General features: G+C 59.1%; 1 protein-coding gene across 1 annotated transcript; it reads left to right on the forward strand.

Annotated features, from left to right (window-relative positions):
* The first annotated feature begins 1,614 nt into the window (after nt 1-1,614).
* GMEB2 (glucocorticoid modulatory element binding protein 2) lies at nt 1,615-21,105 on the forward strand. The gene is given in 10 exon segments (XM_032878779.1): nt 1,615-2,232; nt 10,513-10,610; nt 11,131-11,255; nt 15,550-15,653; nt 17,838-17,995; nt 18,378-18,449; nt 18,713-18,850; nt 19,111-19,233; nt 20,213-20,499; nt 20,501-21,105. Coding segments are annotated over 10 exon segments (1,608 nt in total). The 5' UTR covers nt 1,615-2,101; the 3' UTR covers nt 20,873-21,105.
* Nucleotides 21,106-21,748: the final 643 nt, after the last annotated feature.

Genomic DNA, 21,748 nt, shown 5'->3' on the forward strand with positions numbered 1-21,748 from the left:
TCCTTCACCTGAAAATGTCTTTGTTCTGCCTTTATTCCTGTAGGGACTGCTCAGGCCTGTAGAACGCTGGGCGGGCAGCTCTCCCCTTCAGCACGAACCCGCCGTCCCTGCCTCCGGCCCGCCGCTCTCTGGCCTGGCTCTGGGCCCTGTGGAGGGGGTTCTCCAGCCCGTGGTTGGTTCCGTTTGGCTAGCTGCTTTCAAAATGCTTTTCCTTTTGTCTCTGGTTTTCAGCGGTTTAGTCATGATCTGGGCATGGGGTTTTCAAGGTGGTTCTGTCTGAGGTTTGCTGCACTTCTTGGGTCTGTAAGTTTTAACCTTTCACTAAACTTGGGAAGCGGTCAGCTATGATTTCTTCCAAAAAAGTGTTTTCAGCTTCACACTTCTTTGCTTCCGGGACTCAAGTGATACAATGTCCAATTTTTACATTTTTCTACATTCCCTAAGCTCTCTTCATTTTGGTTTTGCCCCGTTTTTCTGTTGTTCGGCGTGGATAATTTGTGCTGACCGTCCATTTCCTTACTGTACCGCCGCCTTCTCCCATCTCCACTCGGATAGGGAGCCCGTCCAGAAAGTTTTTTATTTCTGTTACAACTTTTTCTTTTTCTTTATTTAAGATTGTATTTACTTATTTGACAGAGACAGAGATCACAAATAGGCAGAGAGAGAGAGGGGGAAGCAGGCTCCCTCCCGAGCAGAGAGCCCAATGCAGGGCTCGATCCCAGGACCCCGAGATCACGACCTGAGCCGAAGGCAGAGGCTTAACCCGCTGAGCTGCCCAGGCGCACTGTAACTTTTTCTGTTTCATTCTCAGATCTCCGTTTGGCTATAAGTCTTGTCCCTGTGTTGAGACATTTTATCTTTCCACTTGTTTCAAGAGTGTCTGTCTTCCTCCCTGAAGCCTGGTACACCAGCTGCTTTCAGGTCTCTGACGATTCGTTTCAGAGTGGGCTTTTCTTGATAATTTTTTCTCTTGAGAACTAGCCAGACTTTCCTGCTTTTTATGTCTAAAGATTTTGGATTGTCTTCTGGATGCTTTGAGTATCGTGTTGTGAGGCTCTGGGTCTTCTTTAAATCTCAGAACGTAGACATTTCTGTTGGAGCGGGAAGGCAGCCGGGTTAGGTTCAGGCTGAAGCTTTGAGCTCCTCCTGTGGGCACGGTCCTGACATGAGCTCCGTCTCTAGAGCCGCCGTGGTGCTCTTTGAAACTGACCTGTAGGGTTAGTTCTCCAAACCTTTGGTTTGCCGTTTAGGGTCAGACCCCCACGCAGATGGTTGTGGGGTGACCCAGGCACCCCTTCCATACCTCCTTCCTCTGCACAGTCTCCCACATACTCTCTGGGCCCAGGGTCCCCATCCTCTGTTTAGAAACCTGTGGCTTTGGTGTGTCCTCTGTGCTGTGACACCCCCGCATTGGGTCTCCCTTGGGCGAGCGTTAGCACGGAAAGCAGTGGGACTCCCAGTCCCGCTATATGCCTCTAGTCCCTCAGTTTTTGGTGACAGCTGGGCCACTACCATCACAGGGTTTTAGCAGGGACCAGGGCTTGCTAGAAGGCAGAGCCAGTAAAAAAAAAAAAAGGTAATAACAAAAGCAGGGCATTTCCCCCTCTTTCGTCATGTGTGGGTTTCCCTTCCATTTCTGTAAACCAGAGCCTGGACTTGTCCCCAGATGCTTACTGCGCACAGTTCTGGAATGCAGAATTCCTGAAGTGACACCAGGGGACCTACCTGCAGAGGAGTCTGTTTGGATCCTGGTCTCCTGTCCTGTCCCCTGCTGTGTGACCACTGAGTTTTCAGGCCCCCGTGCAGCAGCCCCGTGTGTTGTGTTCAGGGGTTTTAGCTCTTACAAAGGCAAAGATGGGGGGACTGTGATTATTTCAAGTTCACCAGAACCAGCGCTGGAATAGTCCTTCTCTTGTCGTTGTTTTAAAAAAATCAGCGGGCTTGGACTGAAGGCTGGGTCTTCCAGGCACGGGTGCTCAGAGCTCTGTTGTGCACAGCCTGAGACCACCTGAGACCCTGTGCCCTGCCTTGTGATTTCCTGTAGGACTTGGGACCCTGGCGGAGTGACAGTCCTGGTTCCAGTGTCGTCTTCAGCTGAGCCATGGCAACCCCGGATGTGAGTGTCCACATGGAGGAGGTGGTGGTGGTCACAACGCCGGACAGCGCAGTGGATGGGAGCAGCGTGGAGGAGGTGAAGACTGTGCTGGTGACGACCAACCTGGCTCCCCACGGGTGAGACGGGGCCTCCGTCCTGGGAGGGCCACTCGGGCTCTGGTGGAGGTCCTGGCATCGCGTAAGGACTGGGGGGGGGGGGCGTCAGGAGTTTCTTTTCCTTGAGTGTGCCTTTTTTTTTTTTTTTTTTTAAGATTATTTATTTGAGAGAAAATGCACGAGCAGGGGGAGGGGCAGAGGGAGAAGCAGACGGCCCGTGGAGCAGGGAGCCCGATGTGGGGCTCCATCCGGGGACTCCAGGATCATGACCTGAGACGGAGGCCGACACTTCACTAACTGAGCCCCCCAGGCGCCCATTTTCCTTGAATGTTCTAAACTGGACTCGAGTGTCCGTGTCTGTAGAGAGTGTGAAGGAGCAATAGAAACGTCACGTCGGCCAGGGAGCAGAGAGAAGGCGCGTGCTGTGTCTCTTCTCCCCGTCAGTGTGGTCCCGCGGTCCTCGTTTCTGAAGACACGTGGTGATTTCTCTTTCGATGAGGTGGACAGTAGCACTGTTTTCCAAAGTGAAGCTGGGAGCTGTTTCTCCCTCGTCTCTTGTAATAAAGTGCACGTAGGCCGTCCGTCGGCAAGGCTGCCAGGGAGGCTCAGCTAGGTGAGGGTTCGACTCCTGACCTCAGCTCAGGCCCTGATCTCAGGTTGGGGACGTCGAGCCCTGTGTCGGGCTCACCCTGGGTGTGGAAATTCTCCCCCCTTCCCCCGCTCTCAAAAAATTTTTAAAAATAAAAAATAAAAAGAATATTGGGTGGCAAAAAAGTCCACATGGGACCTGATGGAACTGCCACCGCGTAGGGGCAGGATGGCTGACATGAAGGAGCAGGTCACCCTGGGCAGGGCGCTGGCGTCCCCTCGTGCTTCCTGTCTACAGGGATTTAGGCGGGGGGTGGGGGGGCAGTCTTCCTGCCGCTCTCGTCTTTGCTGTGTGTGGCACCTTCACGCTGACCTCTGCACGTCCCTGCAGTGGGGGTGAGCTTTTGCCTTTTCCCGTCTGATAGAACTTCTGAGCGGGAGGCGCTAGATCAGCCCCGAGCTCAGCTCCCTCTGCACTGCTGGCCTAGGGGTCGCTTGGGTGTTCATTCCTCCGCACGGGTCCCTTGCGGCTGCCGCGCTCCTCCTCGGGCCTGAAGTGCTTCCTGCCTCGCTTCTTCTGCGGCTGTGCTGTCCCGCCTGCAGGACAGGACGGAGGAGGGCGCGGCTCCTGCCGAGCCCCTGAGTTCCCAGAGGATGACACCAGAGCCTCCCATCCCCGCCAGTGGGCAGTGCCTGAGCCTCCCTCCGGGTTTGGGACCGACTGTGACTAACTCCCGGCTCTGGAGCTGGCACTCCCGATGGCGCCCTGGCCGCTGTGAGGAGCCCCCAGCAGCCATTCTGGCTGGCCCGCTCGCGTCCTGATCACACCAGCCTCGCGGTACCCCCCCCCCCCCCGCAGGGCGGGGAGGGACTCTTGGGTGTGTCCAGCCCCACACTGGCGTCCTCTGAGTGGCACCCGGTGCCACGGCCGCTGCCGTGGGCTGACAGGATTCGGAGCGGCCATTGTAAGCGTGTCTGGGGTGGTTTCCTCGGGCTGTGGGACCCCTCCAACAGCGTGTGTCTTCATCAGCTCTGCTGCCGCACCAGAGTACCCCAGACGGGACGGCTGACGGCAAAGACACTTAACCTGCTTGCGGAGCTGGCGGCCGGGAAGTCTGGGACCAGCCTCACCGTGCCCTCACCTGGTGGGCAGAGAGTTCCCTCTCTCTTGCCCTTCTCATAAGGTCGCAGTCCTGATGACCTCATTTAACCTGAATTACCTCCTGAAGGCCCTCTCTCCACACTGGGGAGTCCCGTTGGGGTCGGGGCCTCACCAGATGAATTTGGGGAAACACAGTTCAGCCCAGTTCATGCTTCCACCCTCTCCTGGAGGGCCCCTGTCTGCTGTCAGTGTTCAGGGGGCTGGGCTGGGGGCGGGAGGGGTCCCATTGTCCAGGACGCTTGGGTTCTCTCCGTGCCCCTCTCTTCCCCTCTCAGGGCAGGGCCTGCCCCATACTTGGGGGCGGGGGAGGCCCCTTTCTCCTCCCAGGGTGTTGTGCCGGGCGAGGCTGGCACAGTGTCAGGGATGGGCTTTCCCGGCCTCAGCCGTGTCCTCCCCTGCTTGTCCCTCACCCTTGCTTCCGGAGGCAGCTGATGCCCAAGCCTCTGGGTGTGGAGCGTGTCTTCTCACATTTGCCATGTGATTGTGAAGTTTACAACAGGCTCTTAAAAGTTGAAAGTGACAATTTATTATTATTATTATTTTAAAACATTTTATTTTTTGAGAGAGAGACAGTGAGAGAGAGTGTGAACGAGGAGAAGGTCAGCGGGAGAAGCAGACTCCTCGTGGAGCTGGGAGCCCGATGTGGGACTCGATCCCGGGACTCCAGGATCATGACCTAAGCTCAAGGCAGTCGCTTAACCAACTGAGCCACCCAGGTGCCCGGAAGTAACAATTTATTATAACAAAATACGTGGCAGAAACTGGGGAAATACTGATGAGCAAAAATGAAAGCAGCTTGTGTTACTGCCACCCAGACGGCTGCAGCTGGCCCTCTGGAGCGGCCCTCCCAGGCGCCCTGTTCGCGTGCGAAGGCACACGAGTCTGTCTTCTCTCAGCCTTTTTGTTGTTCAGTGCTGTGCACACAGAGAGAGCGGTGTTTCCAGCCCCCCAGAACCGCCGCACGCTCCCTTGCAGCCCCGCAGAGGAGATGGGCCCCACTGTAAGGGCTGCGTTTTGTTCTGGTTTGGCCCCCTGGTGCTCAGTGATCTCCACTTTTCCACACTGACACGTTTTCAACTCTCCTACTCTGCGTTCATCGTGGGTTCCTTGAGGTGGGCCCTCTCTTGCTTTGGGAGGCTGGCTGCCGTGGACAGTGCCCGACGATTCTCAGGAGCCCTTTGGCTAGGCCTGGCCCGAAAACCTGCAGTTTGAACAGAGGACCATCTAGCCGGTCCTTGACTTGGTCTTCATCCTGAGGCCATTTCTTACTTTGAAATCTTTTGCCGGGCGGGAAATTGGAGATGTGAAGCAGCTGGACCCCCGTGTTCGTTAAATTCTGCATCCGCAAGATGACTGTCTCCCTTTCTCACACACCGTTGTCTGCACTCCAGGAAGCCGGCTGTCGCTTTCTGCCCTCCTGAGACTTTCCTTAGGAGCTTCGCACTCAGGTCCCTCAGGGCTCTTCCTCTTTGTGACTGTGGCTCACATTTTCCCAGTTTTTCCTCCGCCGTATGGTGCACGGTCCTTTTTCCAAGGCTGCTGCAGCCACTCCTGTCTTCAGCCTACCCCCGCTTACCATCTCTTTCTGCTTAGCTGCTCTCTCCCAGGATTTTGTGACAGCAGCCCACTTGTGGGACGGTGTCTTCGTTGGGTTTGCCGCACAGCGGCCCCAGGCTCAGGGGGCTACTGCACTGTGATTTTGGTGCTTTGTGGGGCCAGGCTGGCCGGCCAGGCCGTGGTTCTAGCGTAGGCCTGTGCTGCTGGGCGCAGCTCGGTGACCTGGTGTGTCCTCACCAGCTGGGGCGGCTGAAGCTGTTTGCTTAGGACTGCTTCCTGGCTGGCTTCATGGTGGAGGGTTCTAGCAGCAGGCATGGGAGCCGCATCTCGTAGCCGGGAGCCAGGGCAGCAAAGCACGGCCGCCCGGCCGGCTGCTAACAGAAGGAAGGAGAGGCTCCCTGTGCCGTCTCCCTGGAAGGAGAGCCCCACGCCTTCAGCGGAGCCAGCTTTATCTTAAAGAGCCTAAAGTTACTTCTCTTCTTGTTCTGTGAGAAGTTTTACCTACTACTCTACTAGTTGGAAGCTGAGAGTCGCTCTTGCTGTTTGTTTAAAAAAAGGGTATGTAAAAAAAGCCGCTTCACTGCTTTGTGGGTGCTGATTTCTTTTTTTTTTTTTTTTTTAAGTATTTATTTATTTGACAGACCGAGGTCACGAGTAGGCAGAGAGGCAGGCAGAGACGGGGGAGAAGCAAGCTCCCCGCTGAGCAGAGAGCCCGATGCGGGGCTCGATCCCAGGACCCTGAGATCATAACCCGAGCCAAAGGCAGAGGCTTAACCCACGGAGCCCCCCAGGCGCCCCTGGGTGCTGATTTCTGTTCTGGCTGGGAGTTGCGGGGAGAGCTGGGGAGATTCCTCACTTGAGAAAGTCCGCTGAGCCTGCCTCCCATCATGGCCATGGCGGTGGGCACGCGTGGCCAAGTCTGGGAAGAAGAAAGCGTTTTGTAGGTAGCCAACAGCTCCTGCCAACACTTGCTTTAAGTAAAGTGGACATTTTTCAAATGCAATTAACTGATTTCTGCTGAAAGCAGCAAGACAGGAAAACAGACCGCGACCTAGGGCAGAGACAGAGCGCTGGGCAGGCACACAGGCACAGGCGGTCTGTCCCCTGTGTCTGCCTTCCTGGATGACCCTTTGGTCGCAGTGGGGTCACGGCTGGGTTTCCCCAGGGTGGTCCCCATGGAGGGCTTGCTGCATATGTGCACACACCCCTTGGTGGGGCCGTGGTTGTGGCTGTCTTGGGTTGGCGCCTCCCTGTGTCCCACTCCTGACTCACTGTTCTTAGGGTCGGCCTGGTTCTCCTGTGTGGAGGGGCACGCTCTCTGTTTCATCATCGTCCTTTCCACTTCCCAGGTCTGGCTGGGAAAGACACTTGCCCTTTGCGTGTGTGCCCTCTCTGGAGAGCTGATGCCCTCCCTTGATTCTTCTTCACGGAGGAGTCGCTCCCAGTGGGGCCCAAAGACCAGACTCCAAGTTTGCGTTTCTTGTCAGCTCTCACTTCTGACCCGGCTGGAGGTGGACTGAGGCCTCGGAGACTTGGAGAGTGGGCCTTGCCTGGCACTGTCTGTGGTGCGGGGGACCACAGGAGCGGCTGTCAGCAAGCAGGGGAGGGCCCCAGTGGAGGTGTGTTGCTCTTGGACCGCACTGAGCTCCGTGTCCGTTCCGGCTCTCCAGGGGGCAGGTGGCATTAGATGTGCAGGAGAGAAGGAGGGCGCGGGTGAGAGGGTCTGGCCCTGTTGGGGGAAGGAGAGATGGGAGGATTTGGGTGCGAAGAGCCTCAGACCTGGCCTGCTCTGAGAGGCCCGGCCAGAGACCACGAGAGGAGCCGCGCCTGGCATGGTTTGCTGGGTGAGTGAACGGCTGCCCGGGAGCCGTTCCTGACCGTGCCTTTGTGTGTGACCAAACCTCTTCCCACAGAGGCGTGCCTGCGTGGCCCTCAGTGGCCAGGCGGGGGTACACCTGCGGCGTCCCATCCAGGCCTCAGACCTGCTTCCCCCACGGGGCTTTACAGGGGTGGGGATACGTCATCTGTTGGGTTAGTCCCTACGAGTGTGTGTCCAGGTCAGAGTGGTGCACACTGTCTGGCATTTCTGCCCCCCCGCCTGCCAGGCCCAGAGCTGTCTCCAGCTCAAGTGTGCTGGGTGTGGGTCCTGTCTCTGCCCTAGGTTTTGGTCTGTTTTCCTTAGGGCTGTCCTGTCGATCTCAGGGCTCCTTAGGTAACGTTAGAAATAAGCGGTCTTCCTTGTGCCGTACACCTTTCCCCCAGTTTTCTTTCTTAAAGTAATTGTTTATGGGGTTCCTCCCCATACGGGTAGTTCTTATTTTTATTTTATTATTTTATTTTCTTCGTTTTTGTCTGGCTACGGTATACTTTATTGATGGTACATGACGAGGTCGGGCTCCCCAAGCCCCTCCCCTTCCTCAGGGAGTCTGGGATAGGAACTGTTTGGAGGTCGGGAGAGTTTCGGTGCACGGGAGGCTGAGTGGGGCAAGGACCCCGCAGAGCTCAGGGCCTCTCTCTTCCTCTTGCTGGCGCTGGTGGTCCAGGGGCTTTTACTCCTCGGAGGCCATGTGGACCATCACGTCCACTACTCGGTAGCTGTGGTCAGACCGACTGTCAGACCGGGAACGGAGCATGACAGTGGTCATTGAGAGCAGTGCCGGCCCTGGCATTGGAGGTGGGAGAGTGGACGTCCCTGTTAGAGTCGCAGGAGACAAGCTGGTCCTCCGTGGAGCTCAGGGTGCCCTCGAGGGGGCTCTCCTGTGCCTGCCTCACCACCTTCTTGACGTCATCGTGTTTGGCAGCTTTCTGCGGGCGGCTGGTCAGATCCACGGCAGACACATTGGCGGTGGGGACACGGAAGGCCGTGCCAGTGAGCTTCCCATTCAGCTAGCTCAGGGATGACCTTGGCTATAGCCTTGCTGGTGCCGGAAAAAGGGATGACGTTCTGGGCAGCTGCTCGGCCCTCACGCCACAGCTTCCCAGAGGGGCAGTGACGGCATGCACTGTGGCCACGCGTCCCTCCATGGTGCTCAAGCTGTGTCGTGTGTGACCTTGAGCAGAGGGGCACGTGTTTGGTGGTGCAGGAGGCTTTGCTGGCAGTCTTGAGGGAGCCGTTGTATTTTTCATGGTTCGTGCCCGTCCCAAACAGGGGGGCTTCAACGGGGTGGGGGTGGGGGGTCAGAGATGATGACCTTCTTGGCCCCACCTTCAAGCAAGCCCTAGCTTTCTCCATGGTGGGGGAGACGCCAGTGGACTCCATAACATTCTCAGCAGTGGCATCACCCCATCCGATGTTCGCGGGATCTCGCTCCTAGAAGAAGGAGCAGACTTTCCACTGACGACAGGTTTCCCATTCGGCCCTTCCTGTGCCACGGAATTTGCTGTGAGTGGAGCCCACTAGGGCACGCAGACCATGTGGTCGAGGTCAACGAAAGGTCACTGGTGGCGACAATATTCACTTTGCCGGAGCTACAGTCAGTGCTGGTGACCAGGCATCCGGTACCGCCAAATGCATTGACTCCGACCTTCACGGTCGTGTCTCGGGGACAGGACAGGCACTGCCTCAGAAGATGAGACTCTCTCAAACGGGGAGGAGCGGCGAGCCTTATTTTTATTATTTTTTTTTTTTTAAGGGAAATTTGTCATCTCTTTTATTTCTGGGTTTTGTGTTATCTTTTGAGAGAGAGTGCCACCCTCATGCACAGGCCGGTGGGGGAGAGGGGCTGAGGGAGAGGGAGAGGGGTCTTCAAGTGGGCTCCCTGGTGAGCCTGGACCCGACAGTGGGCTCGATCCTATGACCCCGAGATCATGACCTGCGCCGAAACCAAGAGTAGAACTTGACTGAGCTGCCCGGGGCCCTGTGTTTTGTTTTATTTAAGAAAACCTTTCACCACTTTGAAACCATTAAATTTGTTTTCTTTTTCCCTCCTTTTAACATTTTTCTGGTTTAGTTTTTACATTTACATTTGACTTACATATGTAATTTATTTTGATGGGAGGTTAGGCCATGGCTGATTTTTTCCCACTTTCTATCATTTTATATTTTCTGATAGTTTTATCAGAAATATGAGATCATTATAATAGAAATAAGAAACTTTATATATTTTTTTAAATTTTTTAAGTTTTAGAGCACACGCAAGCAAGTGAGCAGGATGGGGAGAGGGACAGAGGGAAGGAGAGAACCCCATGCAGGCTCCACGCTCTGTGCAGAGCCTGACACTGGGCTCGATCTCCCCACCCTGAGATCATGACCTGAGCTGAAATCGAGTCAGAGGCTTCACTGACTGAGCCACCCAGGTGCCCCAGAATTTAAAAAGACTTTATTAAAGAAGGGTGGCTCAGTGGGTTGAGCCTCTGCCTTTGGCTCAGGTCGTGATCTCAGGGTCCTGGGATCGAGCCCCACATTGGGCTCTTTCCTCGGCAGGAAGCCTGCTTTCCCCTCTCTCTCTGCCTGCCTCTCTGCCTGCTTGTGATTTCTCTCTGTCAGATAAATAAATCTTTAAAAAAAAAAAAAAAGAAAGAGGGGGTGCCTGGGGCCTCAGTCAGTGAAGTGTCTGTCTTCGGCTCAGGTCATGATCTCCGTGTCCTGGGATCAAGTCCCACATCGGGCTCCCTGCTCAGTGGGGAACCTGCCTCTCTCTCTGCCCCTCCGCCATGCTTGTATGTGTGTCCCCTTTCTCTCTCTCTCTCTCTCTCTCTCTCTCTCTCAAATAATAAGTCCTATCTTAAGAAAGAGGAGATTTAAAGTTCCCACGTAGGTGTCACTGTTTGCACAAACGTGTCCTGCTGGCCGCACATGTCAGGGGCCATGGCACTGGAGATACTCAGGGAAACACCTGCTGGGAGCAGCAGTGCAGTGACTGTCCCCGCAAGGTCCCTGACCTGCACAGCCACTGCTGGGACTGTGGGCTGCATCGGGAGAGGGGGCGCCCCAGCGCTCGGGTGCGCCCGGCATGCTGTGTGCGCTGACGTCTCCTTCCCTCCCTCCCTCCCAGGGGCGAGCTGGCAGAGGACAGCATGGAGACAGAGAACGCTGCAGCGGCCGCGGCGGCTGCGTTCACAGCCTCCTCGCAGCTCAAGGAGGCCGTGTTAGGTAGGGAGCCTGCCCACTCCGTGCTCCTGCAGGACGGTCTTCCGGGCAAGGAGGGGCCACCCATGGGCTCAAGCCCCAGGGTCCTCCCAGGTGGGGCCTGGCTGGAGTCTGCAGGGGCAGCTCAGCCTCTCCCCATGGCGGGGCGGAAGCTCCGTTGGCCAGACCAGCAGGGTGTGACTGTGGCTCACGGCCTCGGGACCCCTCAGGTTGGTAAGCGCGAGCTTCTCTAGCGTCATTTCAAGTGAAGCTTGATTCTGTTTCCTTAAGTGGTTCTTCCGTTGAACCCCCATTGAATGTGGGTTATGGTAATGCCGCTGTCCTAAAGTTGATCTTCGGGTTTGACCCGAGCCTCTAACCTGGGACTGCTGAGTAGTGCCCCCGCCCCGTCTTAGTCCTTCTTGGGTCTGGGTTTCCGGTTTCTGGTTGGTGGCGGTTTTTTCGCGCTTTTGCAGAGAGCACTTGGGAAGGTTGTAACGGGTTTTGTTTTTACCCTTTTGCTGCCCCCGCACCCTGTGAGAAGTGAAGGTGGCTGAAGAGGAGAGCCTGGAGGCTGAGGTCGTGTACCCCATAACCTGCGGGGACAGCAGAGCCAACCTGATCTGGAGGAAGTTTGTGTGCCCGGGTATCAACGTCAAGTGTGTTCAGGTGGGGCTCAGCTCGGGCACAGCCCCGACGCGTGCCTGCTGCGGGGCGGGGCCTCGGGGCGCGCAACCTGGAGGCCAGCCGGGGGTGGGGGTGGGACGCGGGGGTCGCATGTGCTTGGGAGAGGGGAGGAGAAAGGGGTGGGTCTTCCGGGACGGACGGGGTTGTTGCTGAGGCCCAGGGGAAGGCTCGGGAGGTACCAGTTCCTTGTTTCTGGGACACGGCCGTGGGGAGGGGCTGGGGGAGTAACCCTGATCGTGCTGGGGGCAGCCACAGTCAGCACGCTGGGGGCTGCTTGGGGCGGTGGATTGAATGAGGGGTGTGCTTTGGAAAGACTCATCGAGTAGCCATGAGTCAGGTGAATGGGAGAGGTGCTCTCTTTTCTGCCAAGGTAGATTAAGTACCCAGACTCACTCTGTGCTGAAAGTAGCCAAAATGCTGATGAAGATACTTTCCTAAAACATTTTCTGGAAGCCTCCGCAAGCCGGCAGAAATGGTTGAAACAGTCAAGCTGAGGGTCCGAGTAAAGGTGGGCTGTGGGGGAGACCAGGCACCACCTGTAGCCTGCACAGCCTTTGCCTGCCCCCGGCTTGCTCAGCCCTGCAGGGCTGGAGGCCAGAAGGTGCAGCCCAGGGCTTCCTGAGCTGTGTGCTTGAGGGCAGGGGTTGTCCCCTGGAATGCTCTTACTTGTAGAGGTCTGTCCCCTCAGCGTCAGGGCAGACCACTAACGATGGGGCCCCAACCCCACTCTGTCCCCGTGGACAGGGAGCCTGCTGCCGCCTATCTGAGCACTGAGGGATGGGGGACCCTTTGGAGGACGACCCGTGGGGGAGCTGTACGGTTGGTTCTGGTTGTAGGTGGCTCCTGGCTGTCCGTTCCCCCAGGAATCTGACCGGAGCACACGTCCTTTTTGGAGGAACTCCTCTTCATCACAGGTTTTGAGTGATGTTGGCAGACAGTTTCAAGGGAGAAGCAGCTCATTGTAAAGGAAGCAGAAGCACTGAACATGGGAGAGGACGGCCCAGAGACCACAGACAGCACAGGACTCACAGTGCTTCGGGCCTTGGGATTTTGAGAGGGAATATAAAACCGTTATGTTTAGTTTATCTCAAGAAATAAGAGAGGGCTGACATGAAAAAAGCATAAACATATTTAGGAAAACAAACTAGGAATGAAAAATAGAATTAAAATAGAACCTTAAGGGATAGGTTTTATCGCAGATCAGACCCAGTCGAGGAGATAGTTTGTGAACCGGAAGGTAGAAGTAAAGTTATCCAGAACACAACCCGCAGAAATGAAGAGGGGAGAGAGGCTCGAGAAAGGCTGATACATCCGTTGAGCTCTGGAAGAAGAGAAGAAGGATCAGAGGATGTTCATGATGGAGAGAAGATGACCGTGCACAGTTGAAGACACGCAGCAAATCCCAGACCGAATGAGGAGAGGGACCGGCCTCATGTCAAGCAGCCGTGGGAGGCAGCTCGAAGGGCCGGCGCCGCCCGGGGCAGTTTGACACTGCGATCATCGCCCGGAGTCTGGGTTACGACTCAAGTGAAGTCAGAGGCCACGGGGCTGTGTGTACTGCTGTGTGTTCCGTGGCGTTCGCATCAAGAAGTAAAGCTCTCGTGTTGGAATGCCAGCTAGCAGACGTGCAGGGGTGAGGGGGCCTGGACTCCAGGACTGGCCGCTGAGAGCTGCTTGGGAGCAGGCTCTGTGCCTGTCCCACATGGTGCTCATGGAGAGGGAAAGCACTCTGGAGGGGGAGCCAGGCAGGTGGCCCCTAACCAGGTGATGACATGAGCGTCAGGACAGACCTCCATCATGGGTCTCCTGATCAAATGGGCGGAAAATCCGTGGCATTCCTGCCAGAAAGGCATAGCCTGACTCTTGTCCTGAGAAGATGCAAGGGACGGTCAACAAGACATTCACTTGCGTGCTTCAGAAGTGTCAAGGTCAGGGAGACGAGGGTGCACTGTTCAGGGAGCAGGTGTGCTGCGCCGTCTGGGCTGGGTCCTGCCTTGGAGTCAGGTTGCCACAGAGGCTATTACTGGGCCACTGAGCAGCGCTGCCTGTTGCCTCTTGAGCGACAGCACACGTCAGGGCTGATTCCTGCTCTCGAGAGTGGTGCTTGTGTGGCAGAGCCTTGCCCTCAGGAAATGGACCGCGGGTGCAGAGGACAGGGCCTGAGTCCTCTCGTGCGGAGCAGTCAGCAGGGAGGCAGGGAGAAGGGCCCCGGGCAGGCAGCTGGGCAGCCTGGGATTTTGTGCTAGTCTTCCGCTCATTCTGCAAGTTCAAAATAATAGCAAACTAAGGGTGAGAAACAAAAGCAGGTTTACCGCAGACGGCGTCATAACGGAACCACACAGCGAGAGGCCGAGAAGGCCTCGCGGGGCTGAGAGCAGACAGGTCCTCAGGAGCAGGGGTCCCGCCGGTGGCGGGGTTCCTGAAAGTGCCGTAGCGGCCGGAGGACGAAGGAGTGGGGTCCTGGGCTGAGAGAGAGGACTGCACGCAGTGAAGCCCTCTTTCCAATCTAGGGGGCGTGCGGACATTTCAGACAAAACTGCATTGGCCACGAGCAAGTCCTCCCTGAAGGGCATTTGGGGAAGAAGTGCGTTTCAGGCGGAAGGAAAGTGATTCTGGATGGGAGTTTTTTGTTTTTTGTTTTTTTAAAGATCTTATTTATTTATTTGATGGAGAGAGAGAGGTCACAAGTAGGCAGAGAGGCAGGCAGAGAGAGAGGGAGGAGGAAGCAGGCTCCCCACTGAGCAGAGAGCCCGATGTGGGGCTCGATCCCAGGACCCTAAGATCATGACCTGAGCCGAAGGCAGAGGCTTAACCCACTGAGCTACCCACGCGCCCCTGGATGGGAGTTTTTAGGTCCAGGAGGTGTGCAGGTGTCCAGGAAGTGGAAACGTAGGGGTGAGCCCACAGCTCTGACAACATGTCTTAGGAAGACTCCTAGCCAGGTAAAACCTGTGGTCCCTGGCTGTGGGGTCACGTAGCCCCGGACCCCCAACAACCCAGGTAGGCACAGCACCCAGCCTGAGAAGGGAGTGGGACGTGCCAACTACTAAGAAAACTCTGGAACTCGATGAGCGGTGGTTGGCCCAGATGGCGGCAGGAAAGGAGTGGCAGCATGTGTAGACAGGACAGTGGAGTGAAGCATGAGGCTCGGGAGGGATGGATCCCTTGCTTGTAGCTGGGGTGGAAGGACCGCAGCCACAACGGTGTTACAGGGAGTGGGGGAGAGAGGATGTCACACCCAGGGGAAGGGGGAGATCATGTCATGCCTTGGAGGAGGGGCAGGGACAGTGTCCTGTCTGGTGAAGTGGGGGTGTCTGGCAGCGGCCAGATAGGTGCTCTGCCTCCGCTGCTTGGGCTCACAGCCTGTTTCCCTGACCGGCTAGACAAGGGGTCGAGAGGCTTCCCAGACTCAGTGAGAGAGTGTGTGGGTGCTCAGGACGTTAGGAAAAGGACTCCCATCAGCGGTTGTCCCCAGGCTGCTTGCACGGGTCTGCTGGAGATTTGAGGACCGGGCGCTCTGTGCTCCCTGGCAGGCTGCGCTGGAGGACCCCAGCTGGACCTGAGCCCAGCCGGCGGGGGCCCGGGGGGAGGCGCCTCTCTCTCCTGCCTGCTTGTTTCCTGAGGAAATAGTTTCATTTTGATTCTTCAGTTCCAGTAATTACTTGTTTAACACAACTGAACAGGATATTTTAGCTTCTCGGGCCATCTGAGCTCCAACACTGGGGGAAATGGGCCCCAAGCCCTGACACTGAAACAGTGTGCATTGGTACCCAAGATGTGTGCTGTGAGGGGGTGTCGGCAGGGTGGGGTGAAGGGGTTGGGTCACCGCTTAGCCTGCACGCTGTCTCGTGTTGTTGTGACGTCATGTATGTGTATTACTAGCGGAGTAAGTCACGTGGCAGTGGGTTTGTTGAGTCGTATCTGGAGGGAGCGAGCCTGCCTTTCACGGCGGTGTGGTCCCCTCTGCTCCCCCTGGCTCGGGGCACCATCTCTGTCTCTCGGCTCCCTCCCTGGGTTCGGGGGCAGTACAGGCCACAGACTGCCGGCAGCTGGAAGCCAGCCCTGGGGCACAGCGGCCATGGCTTGTGTTACGTGAATTATTCTTTTCCCTCCTTGACGATGCTGCTGGTCGGACCTGGGATGTCAGACCAAGAGCCAGTCCGCAGCTGTCGGCCGCCCTACACCCCCCTCACTGGCTGGGCTCTGGCCAGCGGTCAGGCAAGAGAGGGGAGTCACGGGCCGTCCCGCCCCAATTCTGCTGTGCTTCCCTCCACAGTATGACGAGCACGTCATCAGCCCGAAGGAGTTTGTGCACCTGGCCGGCAAGTCCACCCTGAAGGACTGGAAGAGGGCCATCCGCATGAACGGAATCATGCTCAGGTGGGTGTTGGCGCGCGGCCAGCGCCCGCGCATGTCTGGGGACTGCACCGGGCATCCTTCTGTTTGCTTTTGAGTTTCTAAGATGAGGCCCGTCCTAGACACAAGTGCCGATGTTGCTTGGGACGGCTCCCGCTCACAGCCCTGCTGGCCGTGGCCCCGTCAGATGGGCTGGCCTTGGAGGCCCTCGCTCGGCCTCCCTGTGCATCCCCGTGTTGGAGAGAGTGCTCCTGCGCCTCACGCTGCAGCCGCTGAACCCTGGAGTGCATGGGCACGGGCTCAGGTCTTGAACCTGCAGTGTGTGTCCGTCTGGCCACCTGTCCCTCTCTGGCACGGCCTGTCCGCCTGGTGACGGTCCCGTCCAGACCATGCCTGTGTCCAGTGGCCGCACCTCCACCTCCTGGGCCTTCTCTCAGGCGGGTGGGTTTGCAGAGGGTCTAGTCCCGGTCCCTGACACTCCCGGTTGTGCTGCCAGCGGGTGCTGGGTCGGCGCCCCGTCTCTGGCTGTCAGTGGTGGTATGCTCCAAGTGCAGTGTCCCCTTGCTCCTCACAGACCTCCTTTTCCCTTTGAGATTAATCGGGAATTTGTAGGAAGGTCTGGGCTGGCTCCCAGCTCCTTCACAATCAAATCCCAGAAGAGCGTTGATCGGGGTTTGTGCCTCAGTCTCCGATGGATGTGCCAGCGTCCCAAGGGGCCTGCCTCTCATTTGCATGGGCCGGTGTGAAGGCCAGTGTCCGCTCTGCTGGCCTCCCTATGTGTGTGACCTGTCCCCGATGGCCTTCTGCCCCTTTTCCCATCACCTGTGAAACAAGTGGTGATGCCCTTTCTGAGAAGATGGAGGACATCGATTCCTGATCTTCATGTTTTCACGTTCCTGCTTTGGTGGTGAGAGCTCACCCCCCTCCAATGAGGCAGGGGCACCTCTCTCTGGCATCCAGGGCTCGCTCCACAGCCCCTCCTGCGTGCCAGGACAGAGAGGGCTGCCGTCTGTGACGGTGTCTGGCGTGGCGAGACTGGGTCACTTTGCTGCTGAAGTGGGGGCTCTCCTTTGTCCTCCATGTGCTTATTCCCGGGAAAAGTAGCTCTGCGCTGTCCTTGGGTGTGGGTTTGCTGCTGGGGAGCATTTGTGGGCCTTGGTGATACTGTCCCTGTGAAGCACGGTGTGGGGTGGCATGGGCGGACACCCCAGCCAGACACCCAGCCGGCCTGCTAAACCTGCGCTCCTGGAGCGTGCCTGCCGCTTGGTGCCCTGCGGTTGGCCCTGTGCTCCCTCGTGCAGGGCTCAGGGCTCCTCTCTGCCCCACCCATGAGGTGGGCCCCTCGCTTTCTGGAAAGGGTCTTAGTGGCCTAGGTGTGAGAAGGCCACAGGCCATTTCCTTGGACGAGCACTGCGGGGGAGGGGCACCGTGGGTCCGCAGTGCGCCCCGAGGCTGGCGCAGGCACACTGTGCAGAGGCCCCGCGACATGGAGGCCACGTGTGGAGGGGGGTGAGTTGACACGTCCAGACATAAAGCCAGGCCCTCCATAGGGGCCTTAGTGAAGGGCCTCCCTGGGAAGCCTGTCCCCGGCGGGCAGAGGACGTCCTGCGCCCTCCTGCGAGAGCAGAGAATGGGGTGCAGAGCAAGAAGCCAGCACCGTCCTGCTTTTCCCCTGCACACAGAGAGCCCAGCTGCTCCGGGAGGGTTTTCTGTCTCCCTCTGCCTCATAGTCAGTGTGGGGGGGCGTCCTCAGCACTCCTGTTAGCCATGGGCCCGCTCCCCAGGGCCAGCCGGCGGCAGAATATCCTGGAGGCGTGAGTGACCGTGACCAGCGTCTCTGGGATGACTGCCTGCCAGGACCTTCGTCTCTCCTTCTGGGCGCCAGCCACTGCGGTCCTGGTCCTCACAGACTTCCTGCTTATGCTGCCAGCAGGAAGTCTGCTTCCTGGCCCTCGCTGGCACAGAGCGCTGGCTGGGGTCATCGGAGAGGCCCGTCTGCAGCCTCCGTGGCGCCCACCTCCCGCCCAGTGGTAGCCACTCTGCAGCCACTGCCTGTCCTGGGACCTGCCCCCAGGCCAGCCCCTCCCTTGTCAGCAGGATCTGAGGACACTAGAGTGGGGTGATGGGAGGGGAGCAAAGCACCCCGGGCACCGGCCGTGCCCACCAGTGCCTGGATGTGTTCTCCGTCTCGGGTCTCTTTTGCCACAGGAAGATCATGGACTCTGGGGAGCTGGACTTCTACCAGCACGACAAGGTCTGCTCCAACACCTGCCGCAGCACCAAGATCGACCTCTCGGGCGCCCGTGTGTCCCTGAGCAGCCCCACCTCCGCCGAGTACATTCCGCTCACTCCCGCTACGGCTGACGGTATGTGCGGCCCGGCCTCTGCTCCGGCGCGGCCGCCTCCTTCCTCGCTGAGGGAGCCTGGCCGGGTGGCCGTTTGCATCCACCACGCGCTGGGGAGCTTGTAAATGCCGCGAGAGGAGCGTGATGGGGATTGTCGAGCTGGCAGTGGGGCCACGGAGACGCAGTTCTTTCTCCTCTGTGTGTGTTTGAAGACGCCTGTGATTAAGTCTAAGAGCGGATGCTCCGCAGAAGCACGTACATCCTTTGGTTGCGCTGGCACCCGTGTTTGTGGGCCTTGCGGAAGGTGGTGCAGAGTTGAGGTTCAGAGCTCGAGAGTGGGTGTTGGGTTGGGAGGGTTGCTCGCTAGCTGTCGAGGCTCATGGTGGCCGTGTCTGGGTTGCAGTGAACGGGTCTCCCGCTACCATCACCATAGAGACCTGTGAGGATCCCAGTGACTGGACCACGGCCATTGGAGGTACAGGTCCTTCTGAGTGGGCTCCTTGTGGGCGGGCGGGCGGCGGGGGATGTGCCGGGTGGCCCTGGGAGGGGTGCGGGCCCGAGGGGCCTCCTGGAGGAAATGCCAGTGCAGAGGGCGGAGCTGTGCCTGGGCCCCCGTCTGGACCTGTGTGCGCTGGACCCCGGGCCCCCAGCAGCCCTCTGCCCCTGCCTGTGGCAAGAAGCCCACCGCGCCTGTTCTGTGGGTTCTTCCTGCTCGCTGAGCCTCTCCACCCCCCACAGATGACACGTTCTCCTTCTGGCGAGGGCTCAAGGACGCGGGTCTGCTGGACGAGGTCATACAGGAGTTCCACCAGGAGCTGATGGAGACCATGAAAGGCCTGCAGCAGCGGGTCCAGGACCCCCCCCTACAGCTCCGAGGTGAGGGGCTCAGCACCTTTCTGGCATTGGTGGGCACCACCCGCCAGGCTCCCTCCTGCTCTGGGCAGGGGCAGGAGTGCTGGGGTGCTCTGTCCCGCCCTGCCGCACCCCTGGGATGAAGCCGAGTCATAGGCGCAGGACCCAGCTGTGCCGTGGCTGAGCAGAGGTGGCCGGAGAGGGCCACGCAGGGGCCACATGCGTCCCAGGCTCTGGCCGTGTGTCCGGGGGAGCCCTTCTCAGTGTGCGCTCGCCCCTTTAAGATGCCGTCCTGCTGAACAACATCGTGCAGAGCTTTGGCCTGCTGGACCTGGTGAAGAAGGTGCTGGCGAGCCACAAATGCCAGATGGACCGCTCGCGGGAGCAGTACGCCCGGGACCTGGCAGGTGCGTTGGGGCGGGGCCTGCCTGTGGCTGCGCACCCAGTCGGCCGTCCCTGCTCGCAGCCCCGTGGGCAGCTGCTCCGAGGGAGCACTGGGGCAGAATCTGGACTCGGGGAGGGCCAGGGGAGCTCTGCGCTGTCACGCAGGGAAGCAGGGAAGCCGTGACGTGGGGCCTGCGTGTGGCACCGCCCCGGCCGCTGTGTGCAGGAGAAAAGTGGGAGAGGGGACCAGCAGCCGGCGTGGCTCCCACGGTCCCCTTTTCTCTCCGGGCGGCCCCTCGGCATCTGGATGCGCTGGGCGTGTGCAGCCGGTCCCTGTGTGTGTGGGTCCTCCCTCCCTTTTATCTCAGCATATCACCACCGCACTTGCCCTGTGGAGGTGAGGAGGAGCGGAAAGTAGGAATGGGGAAGGTCCGTCCTCTGGCTTGGCAGCTGGGAGGCCACCTTGGAGACGGCATTTCTGCTTCCTCGGAGGGGCGGTCCCCACAGGCCCTCAGACGGTATCCCTGTGGGAAACGGGGTGGCACAGGGACAGAACATCAGTGCTCTGTCAGCACAGGCCCTGTGTCAGGGGGGGTGTGGTCTGATGATCTCTGTCCCCTCCTCGGGTCCGCACTGGTACTTGGTGCCCCCCCGTCACCCTGTCCCTGCAGTGATGCTGTCCTCCCTCCTCGTCCCCCTCATTCCCGCAGTGATGCTCTGCCCCCTGCCTCCGTCCCTGCATCTAACCCCTGGCCCCTGCGGTGAACTCTGCCTCCCTTGGTCCCCTCAGTGACCTCTGCCCCCCATCCCTGCAGAGACCTCTGCCCCCCTGGTCCCCGCAATGACCTCTGCCTCCCCCAGTCCCCGTGGTGACCTCTGTCTCCCTTGGTCCCTGCGGAGACCTCTGCCCACCCCCGTCCCCGCAGTGATCTCTGCCCCCCATCCCTGCGGAGACCTTTGCACCCCCCGGTCCCCGTGGTGACCACTGCCCGTCTCCCGCAGCCCTGGAGCAGCAGTGTGATGAGCACCGCCGTCGGGCCAAGGAGCTCAAGCACAAGTCCCAGCACCTCAGCAACGTGCTCATGACGCTGACCCCCGTGTCCCTGCCGCCCCCCACAAAGCGGCCCCGGCTGGCTCGGGCCACATCCGGGCCGGCGGCCGTCGCCTCACAGGTGCTCAGTCAGTCTGCCCAGATCGCCCTCAGCCCCGGCGTGCCCGTGTCCCAGCTGGCTGGCGTGCCGCTCGGCAAAGTGGTGTCCGCGCTGCCCTCCCCTGTGCTGGGCAAGGCGCCCCCCCCAGGCCGCTCCTGCCAGCTCCCCCGCCTCTCCGCTGCTGGGGGGGTACACGGTGCTGGCCTCGTCGGGCGCCGCCTTCCCCGGCGCAGTGGAGATCCACCCGGACGCATCGAGCCTCACAGTCTTGAGCACGGCCGCCATGCAGGACGGCAGCACCGTGGTCAAGGTGGTGAGCCCCCTGCAGCTGCTCACCTTGCCGGGCCTGGGCCCCACCCTGCAGAACGTGGCCCAGGTGTCACCTGGGGGCAGCACCATCGTGACAGTGCCCACGGGGGCCGTCGAGAGCGCCGTGGCCGCCTCGGGGCCCGAGGAGCATACGGCCACCATCGAGGTGGCCGCCATGGCAGAGGGCCACGAGCACAAGTAGACACTGTTGGAAGGCGAGGCCCCTCGGGGGCACAGGGTCGGCCGCCTCTCCTCAGGCCGTGGCCGGGCAGGAGCGCGGCCCCGGCACCCCGCGGGTGACGTGGGGCTGAACCAAAGAGAGGAAACACCAAAACAGACGAGGAAAAGGGATCGCGAACGACAGACCTGTGCGGCCAGCCTCGCTCTCGTACTTCCTCCCCCTTCTTTCTTAGGAAATACATTTTTCCATCTGTTGCTTATTGACACTGTCTAGACGTTGGGCCTGATGAGGAGCCAGGTAGAGAGATGAGGAGGCAGAGCCGGGGAGCGGGGCACAGACCCCGTGGTGCAAGGGGCCTCTCGGGGGCCTGAGCCAGCTGGGGGAGGGGGTGTCACTAACACATGTCTTGGGAACCGTCCCCAAGTGTGGAAACCCATGGATCCTATGGATTTTGTTTCTTCCCACAGTTTTCTGTAGGTTTAGTGTGGCCTGGCACCCTGTCCTCCTGTCTCCGAACAGGCCTCGGTGCTGGGCTGGGGTTCCTGGGCACCCGGGTGGGTTGGAGGGAACCCCCCTGGCACCCGTCTGAGCAGGGGGCCACAGAGCCCCAGCAGCAGGGTTTGCCGTCTGCCCACCTCCCTCCACCCCGGCAGGGGCTCTAGGGGCCCACCCGGGGGCTGTCGCACAAGCACTGGGGGTGTTTTTAAGTGAATTGTTTCATAGGCTTCTAGGAAGAGGCAGATTTATAGCCTTTTCAGCCCAAGCAATGCTGAGTGCCTGGCTCCCAGAATTCGCTCTGGGTTCCAGGGTGCTTTCCACAAGCAGCTGTTGGGATGGTCCACGGGGGACTGTGTGCGCTGGTGGTTCCCGCTGCTCCAGCCGTGAGCTCGTGGCACC

Source organism: Lontra canadensis, unplaced genomic scaffold, assembly GCF_010015895.1.
Source record: "Lontra canadensis isolate GAN:19392208 unplaced genomic scaffold, GSC_riverotter_1.0 scaffold65, whole genome shotgun sequence".
NCBI lineage: Eukaryota > Metazoa > Chordata > Mammalia > Carnivora > Mustelidae > Lontra > Lontra canadensis.